This window comes from Mercurialis annua, linkage group LG5 (genome assembly GCF_937616625.2).
Source record: "Mercurialis annua linkage group LG5, ddMerAnnu1.2, whole genome shotgun sequence".
Classification (NCBI taxonomy): domain Eukaryota; kingdom Viridiplantae; phylum Streptophyta; class Magnoliopsida; order Malpighiales; family Euphorbiaceae; genus Mercurialis; species Mercurialis annua.
This window is the reverse complement of record NC_065574.1, coordinates 5,892,501-5,904,910: the sequence shown is the minus strand read 5'-3', so window position 1 is coordinate 5,904,910 and position 12,410 is coordinate 5,892,501. Positions and strand designations below refer to the sequence as shown.

The following is a 12,410-nucleotide window of genomic DNA, read 5'->3' as shown; positions in this document are numbered from 1 at the left end:
AAAAGTTATTGAGATAATTATTAGAGTTAATTAGAGTTCGAGTTTTAATTAAAATAAACTACTTATAATATTATGTCATGATGATTGTCTATAGTACAAACTAAAATAAACTATTTTAATATTTAATAATTATTATTTTAATTTTTATTTAATCATTTAAAATTATAATTAAAATCAATTACTTCTAATTAATTACTAATATATATTATTATTTGATCTTGTCTATTTATTTTTTCTATAAATAAGATAGAGTACTTCTAATTAATTACTATTTTAGTAATAATTAAATATATCTTATACTTAAATACAATTTAAAATTATAAAAATAATTGTTTAATTAAATATAAATATAATATTTTGACGAATGACACTACGAGTCATGTGTGAAATATTTAAAGCGACACTAGTAGTAAAAATAAATTGGGCCCTTTTTATTTTTGTGTGCAAATGACATGTGTATTAAATAGGGATATTTTCAAAAGTTTTGTATGTATTAATTGTATTATTAATATTTGTACTTTGTTTCAAAATGTCATACATTCAGAAATGTAGGGAGTATTTGGTATCAAACGAATCAACCTCATACTACAATTTAAATTAGATTCTTAAAGTATTATAGTATTTCGTGTTAATATATCATAATTAATAATCATTTATTATGCTAACATTAATAATAATATATATGCTAATAATTATTTATCAAATCATGAATAAAATTATTATGATGAATTTTATAATTTTAAATAAATTTATACTAAAAAAATTAAAATAAACTAAATTTTATTCATATCAATTAAGTCATATTGTAATATAATTACAACATTTAAATTGCTTGAATTTTATAGGAAAAGTGATTAAGTGATGAACTCGGAATTGTGACCTAGTCTGATGGAGTTATAGTGCTTTTCGTCCCAATAAAACATACGAAGATAAAAAAATTATCGTCTCAATATATAAGCAAAGTCATTATTCTAGTTTGAATTAATTAAAATATTCTTTATATTCTTTATTAATTTTGATTGTATTTTTTAAATCGTAATTAATAGTCACTTTATTTTTTTTTAATTCTTTTACATTTTATTATTGGACTGAGAAGGAAGTAATTATTGCTAATAAAAATAAATCCTTTCTCAAAAAATTAATGCACAAACAGTATTCAGTGATTTGTCTAAGTGGAATTTTCAATCAATTTAACATTGACTTTCTTCTTATTTTTTCTGTGATTAATTTATTTGATAAAACATAGTAATAGTACTATATAATAAATTTCACGATATGAAATGATTTCTGAAAATGAAATGATATGAAGTGGAAAGTTACATGAGAAAGAAACACAAATAGTGATAGCCAATAGAGTCAAAATCAAAACCCATTTGATATGTCTGGTGTGGTACATAATTTACTAATTAATACTATGAATTTATTCTTTCTCAAAACTGAACAAACCATAACTCTTAATTGCACATCAAATATAGCAATTGGCTTCATCAAATAACCAATAATGTCTTTTTCTAATTACCTGGCAACATAAACATTTGTTTATGTGGGTCATAAACGTATCACATCGCTCTAAATATAAAATATATTTTTTCCGTTTCAAAACGATTGTTCATTTTACATATAATAACAAATTACAACATTTATAATATAGTTTATATGACCCTTTTGCGTATAAATAATGGACTACATGATATTTCACATATAATTTATAAAAATATTTAACTAAATGTGTTATTGAGTTATATTATTTAAAGTAATAAATTTAAATCTATTTATTTATTTAATAGAACAAAATAAATTTGATACGTCTGAAAATAAACATTATTATAATTATATATCATTCAAAAGAATAAATTTCATTAATTAAAATTTAAACTTTTATAATATTTAATTCTATTTAAATGTAGGATGGTGTTAATTTTAAAGCAAAATTTAATAGGAACCAAATTAAATTTTTATTATGACAAAAATTTTCCTCCTAATTACAAAAAGAAGGACGAGTTTGTCAAAATAACATTAATTTCTCCCAATCATTTTTTTGGGAAATAGAATCATCATCAGCATATTAGATATATTTTATCTATTTAGACACGAAATTATTTTTTAAAAAAAAACTGATTAACTCGTTTATGATATAAAAATATTTATACTAAATTCAAATTAGTTTTTTGTTTTATCGAAAGATATGAACTTCATTAATATAAAACGACTTACAAAAATTTGAGTCTAGCCACACCATTTATACTAGCGGGTCATTACAAAAATAAATTCAAATATGTCTAAGTTCTAAAATTATTATAGTATCTATCTTTCACTTTAGTGAAGGACAAAACATTTAAAGACCATATTCATCACATAACCTTTGTCCTAGATTTGGAGTTTGATGTAGCATTCCATAAATGTGTCCATATTAAATTGGACAACACGGCTTTGTGGACACACACTGTCTGGCCTAAACATGGGTTTTGGTTACATCGTACTACTACTAGACTACTTCTAACCCAATCACACACCATTTCTTTCTTCTGTTGTCATTTCCATAGTTGCAACCCCACCACCGGCAACAAGCTTCAGGCTATTCGAGTCGATCGCGAGTTTGAGCTACTGAAGTGAATGTAAATACGAATTATTCGAGTTCATTGTCAAGTCGGATGTAAAGACTAGTTCGATTAATATCTTCATTTTTAAATATATAATTAAGTTTAATCCAATCAAATTCTCAATTATTCGACCAAAAATTCAAGCTCACGTTCTTTAAAGAAAACTCGATTGAGTTTTTATAATTTTGGAATGGCATAATGTATTTTGGGATCTTTACATTGGACCTTTTCACCTTTATTCGGCAGCATTGAATCTTTATATTATGCAATTTATAGATATTGAATTCTTCCATCATAAAAAATGCACACTTCATTTTTATAATGAAGAGATATTATATCTATAAAAAATAAAAAATGTTGAAACTCAATATTGATAAATAAAAATGTAGGAGTCAATGCCAAAAATGGACAAGTACAAGCATTCTTCAAAAAAACAAATACGTATTTTGCTGAATTTTAGTTTAATAGTATTTCGACTTGATTGGATTACATTCCTATCGAAAACTAAACGGTACGAGAAAATTAACAATCACAACAGAAGCACACCACAAAAAAGAAAATTGAAGGATGACTAATAATACATGATCAAGAAATAATTTATTTCTCAAGATTCAAAAAAGACCCTAAAAGTTAGTTTCATTACATTACAACTCCTGTACAAATGCAGAACCCCAACCCCATGGAATTCTAGTCAGTTTCTTGAAGAAAAAACAAGTAGTTACAAAAAGAATCAATTTCAATAATTAGGTTCTTCACCTGGTTAACTGATTTACAGTAACTCTGCTTTACCACACTAATCTGTACCTTTTTCCTAAGATATACATCTTTTGTTTGTAACCATATAACTTAATAAGAGATTGCTAGTTGAAGAGTCTGCTCAATCTTGATGGCCCTTCAAGTATCTTCTACAAAAGCTCTTAATACAAAATCTCTAAATCGTTTCGAGTATTGTTTTGGATCGACAGCAGAGATCGAAGTTGGGTCGTATTGCATTGATTTGTATGCATGCTCAAGTTTTTTGCTTATATCATAATCTTGTAGTATGTCTATTATACCAAAAGATAAAATTATTTCGTATAACTCTCCCGTCGGTTCTCCGATCAGCTGAGCTTCACATATACTTTTTCTGACCGTCTTTTCAGCTCGCGCTGGCATGTTAATGCCTAGTTTTATGGATGCCCATCTGCACAGTACATTCAGAGAGCACAAAAACAAACTTTAGCAGCAGTAAATTTATCATCATAATAATGCAGCAACATTGCTTACTCGCCGCGGTATTATGTGATACCTAGTATGCAGACAAAAATCATGTCAACAGAAATGGGAAACGTTGAAAAGGAAAACAGAAAAAAGATAAATTTTTAGAGTTTCAGAAGTATTTTGGAAATAAAAACGAAATGTCAAAACATAGACTCGATAAGTATCCATGCAATATAGGTCCGAAGTAGTCCAGAAATATAATATAAAAGGATTTCTAATCTATACATATGCAATTATTTGCCAGTCACTATTTCCGCAGAAGAATAAAAAGAAAGATTATACTATGTTTGAGTGAGCATATGTTACCGAGTCGGATCGTATAGAAGCTTATCCATGTCTACTCTAGAAAGGCGTGGTAATGCTCCTAAATCATTATCAGTATCTAAATTTCCTGCACAAAGAAAATTGCCTGAATATTCAGTTCAATGAGGAAAAGTTCGGAAAGTAGAAAGATTAAGAGGTGCAAAATAGATGAGTTGAAATAACCTGTCGGAGTTCGAAGTCCAGTGGGAGTTAGAAGTCCGGTGGGGGTGCGTAGGCCAGTAGGAGTCCGAACTCCAGATAAACGAGGTGGTGTCGCCGCAGCTTCTCTGTACGAAGTTTCTCGAAAGTGAATACCCACCAAGAGACTGTAATCCATAATTCTCTCTTGTTCAAGGAAATCGCAATCTCTATCAACTTGCCTGCATCAAGGGACATTATAAACAGTAAAGATCTGAAACAAGTAAACTGGAGAAGGAAATACAGAGAGCTGAAAAAAGATGTTGACCTGCAAAACTCTTGAAACCAAGATTTTTGCAATCTGAAGATGTAATTGAGATCAAGATCTTTGAGGGTCATTGTTGGATCAACTTCTGACTCGGGTTTAGCAGTAGTTCGACCATGGGATGAACCTTTCAAGTCAAAACGCCTATGAATGGTATACTCCGCGCAGAAAAGGTTCCCCATTATGACAAATCGTACCTACGCCATTAAAAAAAAAAACAGATTCAATGAAGATTCATGGCCATAGTGAATATTTCTACTCAAACTAGCATTTAATATCACATTACCTTTTTTTGATTCGGACCCGCCAACTTCACGCAATGAAGACCGTAAAATTTGGTAACTAAAGTGTTCTCAAATGCCCGGACATGATTGTAGTAAGCTGGCAGCATCCTTAAGAGGACCTGTAATAACATCAACCAGTAAGCTTATTGTTGACATTTCTGAAATTGTGCATATCAACCTTGAAAATTCACAAATCTAACTCCGTTCAAAAGAGATTTTGGATTTTCCTATTTGTCTTAATTCAAAGAATCTGAACAAATAATCGGGAAAGAATCGGAATCTAAGGCTTCAAAGAAAGGCATAAGTTAATACAATGAGAGGACTAACTTTTACTTCCGACTTCTTCATTGTCTTTATCATGTAGCGGTCATCATTTGTCAAGTAAAAGAAGCTGCCACTTTTTCCGGGGGAGACAAGTTCCCTAAGAGCATCATTCCCGCATATCGACAGCATGTAATCAGCTGCATCCACACTGAACAATTTCCTGAGAGTCCTGAAAGTAGGATTGTAGTGAATTGTCAGACCATTTTTTTCATCATCAACCAAATTTGGAAGAACGACATTATGGGATGAATGTGGCATGTTTTAACAATCTGCTATCATAGTTTTCCTCAAAATTTAAAACATCTCAATAACAATTGCAGAAACACAACATTTAACAAAAATGCCACGATACTCATACTATAAGAATCTGATACCCAATAAATGCAGTGCATAGAGAACATAGTTTTGAAAATTTAACCTGAAAACAACTGGACAATAATCCTTCCATTTGAAATCACTAGACTGGTGAGGTGGAGTGTATTTGGATCCCTCTGGAGGAAACTTAGTCCAAACTTTTTCCTTGGGGTCGAAAGCGGAAGCCTTAAGATCAAGAGATATAGCAGGAGCAGGCCTTCCTACTGAATGTCTGCACAACCAGATTATTGCCACAAACTATGAGTTAGAGAAACAGCATTTCGAAGCATAACAGACAAGCGCACATAAAAGAACATTTGCATTAAGAAATGATTAAGAGTAGACATAACAAGATAAGATTACATACATTTCATTTCATTAATAGATTAGATAGAATATAGAGAGACTCAATGCAAAATAATAAGAGGTAACATCTATCTAGCACGGAAACGAAAAACGCTGAAACACGATACACAAAAACAAGAAACAGCAAAACAACATTGTTTTTCAAGAATAGGCTATAAAAATAGAGTTTCTAAGCTTCAAGCGTTACTAGAAACAAAAACGAAATGTATAGAAGCATTTACCAATCCAAGTACCTGATTCCCAGCTGCAGATTTAGCATGAGATCATAGTTTTTATGACCTTTAGAAATAGTCTGGCCTTGCTTCTTCCCAGACTGCATATTCAATCTATGCATTTTTGTTTCAAAATCATCAAATTGACCAAAATCATCCTCTCCATCTCTCCAATCAACATCCACACCACCATTATAACCCTCATTACTTTCCATTGAAGCCACACTGTAATTACTCAACCTCCCATCCACAGACATACGCCTTGGCCTTCCATCATCAGCATTCCCTCTCATAGGCTTAACACTCCCACCTTGATCAACCCCAGGCAAATTCAAAATCTTCTGCGAAGGAAAAATCGAAATCTTCTCACAAACCGAAATCTGACAATCATTCAACTCAACCAGAAACACATCCTGTGGATCCCATTCCAAATTCCCTGATAAAGCACCAGAAGGATAATAAGTCCCATTCTGTTCCTTAGGCTCTTTACTCCAAACTCCAACATAAAAACTCCCATCAGACCATCTAAATGTACCATTTCCTTTAGGCAAACCATCCTCCCAAAAACCATCATATCTATTAGCATTACTCCAAATCATAGTCCCATTCCCATTCATGACACCATTCTTCCAATGACCAATATAGTTATTCCCATTCTTCCATTGATACCTACCATGACCATCTTGCAACCCTCTCCTCCAATCCCCATCATAATAATCCCCATTAGCATAGCTTTTAGAACCATGTCCATGTCTCAAATTCATCACCCAAGCACCTCTATAAGTATCCCCTGAGGAGCCTGTATAAGTCCCTTTACCATCCATATAACCAGTTTTGAAATCACCCTCATAAGTAGCACCAGAAGGCCAACTAAACTTACCCTTCCCCATAGTTTTACCTTTATACCATTCCCCCACATACATACACCCGTCTGTCCAGAGATATTTACCATGGCCATGTGGGAGATTGTCAAGCCAAGGGCCTGTGTAAAAATCACCATTGGTGAAAACTTTCTCTGTGTGAATCACAGAGGACTCTGTTGAAGATGGATCATCATCGTCTGCATGAGCTACTGCTGCTGACATCATTGTTCCGAAGAGTGAATTTGATCTCTTTTTTATTGCAGCTTGTGATTTTCTTACTGATGCTTCCCAACCCTTCACAAACCCTCCATTTTCTTTGCTCATTCTATCTCTAAACAAACAGAAAACACAACTTTTTTTTCTACCGGTACTCCATTTTTATTGGTCTTATTGCATTATCATGAGACAAAAAATTCATGTTCTTGAAGATTAAAAGAGAAAACAAAAACAGCCCAGAAAAAGTGGGGTGTAAGGTAATAAAAACAAGCAAAAACAAGAACAAAAGTATCAATCTTTTGTTGTTGTTTTTGTTGAAAGACTGTATTTTTCTTGTTGTTTTTAATGGGGTAATGAATTGGGTATGTGTATTTTTTCAGATTTCAAACAAAAATTGGAAGTGTTAGATTGTTTTGGGGAAGACAAAAAAAAGAAAGAAGAGGTTGGTACTAAAGACTGGCTTTTTCTTTTTCTTTTTTCTTTTTCTTTCTCTGGTTTTTTTTTTCTTAAAAAAATTTAGTTAATTAATTTTAATTTTTTTAAAGTTTTGATTGGATGATATTGATCAAGAATAGAAGAGTTTTGTCTGGTTCCGGATTAAGCTCCTAAAACTAATAACAGACCAAACAGTTGGAGAATAGAAAGAAAGAAAAATGGTGGTGATGACGTGACTACCATTTTTGGGTTACGGCCAAATACATACATTTTGCACTAATTTTAGTATCAAATTTATGCTTATCAAAAAACATTATTTGGCTGCTAATTAAAAGAGATATTTATAAATAAAATAATACTAATCCTTCTGTATGAATTATAATTCTATCATATCTTTAAAATTAATAATATCCGAATTGTTTTTTTATTATTTAAAGTTTTGGTGAGTTTATACCGACCAAAATACTTGCAATAAAATAAAGGGAGACCTTTATTTATCTCTTTATGTTTACAAAACAAATGGAAAACATACATTACCATTGTGTTATGAGGGACGCGAATGAGTCAAATACTTTGTGAGTTATTTGATGAGTATTTATTTAAAAATTATATGTGATTAATTCGAAAAAAAATTGTAACTTGAGCTCGACCTACTCAAAGCCAAATTTGAATATCGATTAAAGCATAAATAAGTCTTTGGCATACATAATTAACAATTTATTTTTTCTTATTTTAAATATAAATATTTTTATAGGTTAAACACTTCCTACGTCCCGTTTAAAAAGAGACATATTTTATTTTTGCATGTTTCGTCTTAAAAGTTCTTATTAGTGTTTTTATATGAATTTTTTTTACACCCTTTTTTCTTAGTATTAATTATCGTTTTTTTAAATTTTTTTTAACAGATATCGTTTTTTTAATTCATATGCAAATAATGTCCCTTTTTAAATTAGACAAAGAGAATAGCAACTTTCATGATAAAAAAAAACAACTAAATAGCCGCCATACGATGATTATTCTAATTTGTTATTGAATTCGAGACGAGTAATTTGAAAAATGTTTCAACCCGTACTCAAACTTATATAATAAACTCGAGTTCGAACTCCAACTTGACGTAATTTTAACTCCGTTAGGCTCGGCTCGACTCGACTACACCACACCTATCAGCAAATGCAGTCTTAAATTTATAATGATGGCTAATGTTGGTTGCAGGTGGGTAAAATGTATTGGAAGAAGAAAAGAAGATGATTAGTACTAATAAGAAAGATAATGAAAAGATTAGGTGAGTGTTAATTATGGGCAGCAGCATTAATTAGTAATTAATTGAGATCGTGGCTGCCTGCTTTCATTCAGACATCCTATTTGATTGGTCCCACTGTTACAATATTTGGTTGGGTACAAAAGTTGATACTTGTCTTCTCTTCCTTCTTTATTTATAACTTGATTACGATACCTCTCAGGCTTTGCCTCTAAAATAAGAAAAAAAAATGAAGTAAATTCCTCTCATTTCTTTTATATTTTTGACTAAGATGTCCAATATTGGGTCAAATTCGAATTGACATATTAAAGAAAACCAAATTATAGTAGATGATTATATGGTTTGTAAAATATTAAAAAAAATTTCTCACATGATATAACAAAAATTCATTTTAGAGTTTTTTTAATGAGCATTGATTTTATCAAATGTATAGATAAAATTATTTAGATTAAAATATATTATTTCTATGATATATAATTTTATTTGAATTATTTTGTAAACTAATTAATTATTTGTAAAGTATATAAAATTTAAAGTTATATTATATTGTTAAATTACAACATAATTAATTTATGATTTCGGTTAATTATTTAATTATTTAATTTCTAAAAATAATTTTTCTTATATATATATAAAATTTATATTTTTTTTGATATGATTCAACAACTATACATACAATCAAATCTCATCAAACAATTACTCTTTCCGTAAAAATTATTTCATTTATTTTGTTGGTTCCTGAACTTTTATTGCTTACTCTATTATTGACTAGCAATTTCTACTAGGTTGAACTTCATCCCGGTTTCTTACAGATATTTTACACTTCAGTTACTATCGTTTTATTTATTACAGTTTAATTAATAACGCAACTTAAGGTTACAAGTAATTGCTTATAATGTAACGAAACATATAACATCACATAATTAATTTTTTCTCGATCACATAAATGATAATCCGTCTAAATTTATTGAATAACCTCATTGATAATAAACAAGTTGGGATACCAAAAATCTATTAAAAAAAACGGATAGCCGAAGCATGAGAAAAATATAATTTAATAACCATAAACTTTTAAACTGAAATTCTACCAGAGACTATATAATACGAGAGCTGAATTACGGCTGAATACATAGTTTGACCCCTGAACTTGTACTCTTTTACCCATCTAACCCCTAAACATAACGTCTCCTCTATCGAACCTCTGAACTTGTCAAATAATCCAATTTGACCCCTGAACTTGATAAAAACGTAAACATTGAACCCCTCCGTACACAATTTCTTCTAGAATGTTTCAAGTGACAGGTGGCACGGAGAGGTTCAATATTTACATATTTATCAAGTTCAGGGGTTAAATCGGATTATTTAACAAGTTCAGGGGTTCGATAGGTGAGACGTTAAGTTTAGAGATTAGATGGGTAAAAGGGTACAAATTCAGGGGTCAAACTATGTATTAAGCCGCTGAATTACAAGTATGTGATTTTATGGGTTCTATATTTTTTTATTGTTTACGTTAGTAGTAGTAATAATTTATAGAGTATGGCAACAATAATTGTAAATGGTGGATTTTCAGGTGAAAATAGAACAACCCGACATGTATAGAAAGCTAGGTTAAACATAAATGTCGGCAACTGTTAATGATGAAGATCACACAGAGCATATCAAAACTTATGTTTTGGTTTGATGAGTAGCATGTTCCATGGCTTGGTCTCCTACCCAGTTACCTTCTGTCAGACTTCAATAGTCTTTTGTCTCTCTTCTTGTTTCTTCAACAAACTCAATAATTTGCATCCATTCATTGACTCAATTATTTATACGTAAATAAACACCCACAGTGACTTACCCATAAACCCTACTTTTCTTTCAATGATGGAAGGAGGGAGGCTAACTTTGTGAATTGAATATTATTATTATTTTTAGGGAAATTATTAGATATAAATTTATAATTTACAATTTTTTACGTCGTTTATAATTTATATGTTCTTACAAGTCTCGTCATTGTGATGTAATATATACTATAAAACAACAAATTAACAACGGGATAAATGATATCTGGCAGCATTTAGCAACGGATTGCCGACTGGCAGATTTCATAGGCAAAACCTCGTCGCCAAATAATTAGCCACGAAAAATCGTGTTTGTCACTAATATTACAAAGGAAAATTACGTCACTAAATTGTTTCCTCGCCGTACGTAATTCGGTAAGCAGTAACATCGGTGCAACGGCAGCGACACCCGGTAATGGACGGACGACAAATAGCAACAGCAGATCATAAGAGGAAATGAGAGAAAGAGATGGCGAGCAACAAAAACGACGCAACAACAACGATACCATCAACGTATGGACGACAGTGGCAATAACGTCTTTTTTTCCTTTTCTAGAGGGAGTTTAGGGTTATAACTTCTTCTAATATCATCAGAGAAGAGGGAGTGATTGTGTGAGGAATCTTACAATCTAATAAAATGTTGTTTAGCGCTTATTAGTTACATGAATGAAATATTAAAAGTATAGAAATTAAATCTTACGTTACAATTTATTAGTAGAATGCTGATAGAAATATCAGTCGATAATTTGTAACCTAAACGCAGTGTTTAATTCTACGTTATATGGTTATCTAGATTAGCCACAAATTCAAGTTTTCGTCTCCGCTCAGCGACAAAAACTTAAATCCACCACTAATTCGTCGCTAACAAGCACATATTATAAAATATATCGTTTATTAGCTATAAAATATAATTTTTGCATGCGCACCAAACTATCATTCATTGATAAAGTCTATTGTTAACAGGCGGCGCCAACTTTACACTGTACTTACTAACTATTTCCGTTGATAATACGTCGTTAAATATGTTGTAATTACTCAGTTAGCGACGAAATTGAATTTTATCACATTTTATCACGTTCATTATGTTGCTGATTACGCGCTTTTTCTAGTTGTAGATGTTTTGAATGATGCTCACAGCTTTCATTTTTAATGTAGCCTTCATTTTTTTAATATAGTCTTTAAACATCTACGTTAAATCTCTCAATTTTTTTTACCGAATTTTAATTTATTTTATTTTATTTTAGAATTCACCATCAGGGCGAAATACCGAAAAAAGAAAAGAATTGGTGAGGGTTGCAGGCGGCTGCTCCTATCTATAGATCTTTAAATTTAATAATTAAAATTACAATTTTTAAAAATTTCTAAATATATTAACATTGAACAAATTATTTGGATTTCATTTTCAAATTAATTCAATTTCTAAAAGAATAAATTGATTAAATTAATGAAAACTAATTTTTTATAACTTTGAATTAAATAAAATAAAATTTTATTGATTCAAATCTGATGTGTTCAATTTTTATGGGGTATAATTTATGTATATTTGCTAAAAAGTGCTGTTAAATAGCTGGTCAAGATTTCTTTCTGGGCTGTCATTGTTAAATCTTTAAAGATGAAAAGACCAACAAGTGTTGACCATCTCTTGTCTT

The 12,410-nt window shown here is 30.5% G+C and overlaps 1 protein-coding gene across 2 annotated transcripts; it reads right to left on the bottom strand.

Annotated features, from left to right (window-relative positions):
* Positions 1-3,160: 3,160 nt before the first annotated feature.
* Positions 3,161-7,757, bottom strand: LOC126683282 (phosphatidylinositol 4-phosphate 5-kinase 6-like). Of its 2 annotated transcripts, none has more exons than XM_056106002.1 (8): positions 6,188-7,757; positions 5,653-5,820; positions 5,238-5,403; positions 4,913-5,029; positions 4,630-4,823; positions 4,347-4,543; positions 4,167-4,269; positions 3,161-3,783 (listed from the first exon to the last, which is right to left on the bottom strand). In XM_056106002.1, exons 1-8 carry the CDS (start codon positions 7,351-7,353, stop codon positions 3,495-3,497), a joined length of 2,400 nt encoding a protein of 799 aa, XP_055961977.1. In that variant the 5' UTR covers positions 7,354-7,757; the 3' UTR covers positions 3,161-3,494. The 2 variants fall into 2 exon arrangements, with proteins under 2 accessions (XP_055961977.1, XP_050235087.1); XM_050379130.2 differs by having other exon boundaries at positions 4,167-4,251; positions 6,188-7,754.
* Positions 7,758-12,410: the final 4,653 nt, after the last annotated feature.

Bases quoted from the DNA above. Each gene is read 5' to 3' on its own strand.
- LOC126683282 (XM_056106002.1), bottom strand. From the start codon at position 7,353: ATGAGCAAAGAAAATGGAGGGTTTGTGAAGGGTTGGGAAGCATCAGTA. The intron at 5,821-6,187 runs GTACTTGGATTG...CTGGTTGTGCAG, and splicing joins AATCTGCAGCTGGGAATCAG to ACATTCAGTAGGAAGGCCTG. The intron at 5,404-5,652 runs GTTAAATTTTCA...TCCTACTTTCAG, and splicing joins TATTGTCCAGTTGTTTTCAG to GACTCTCAGGAAATTGTTCA.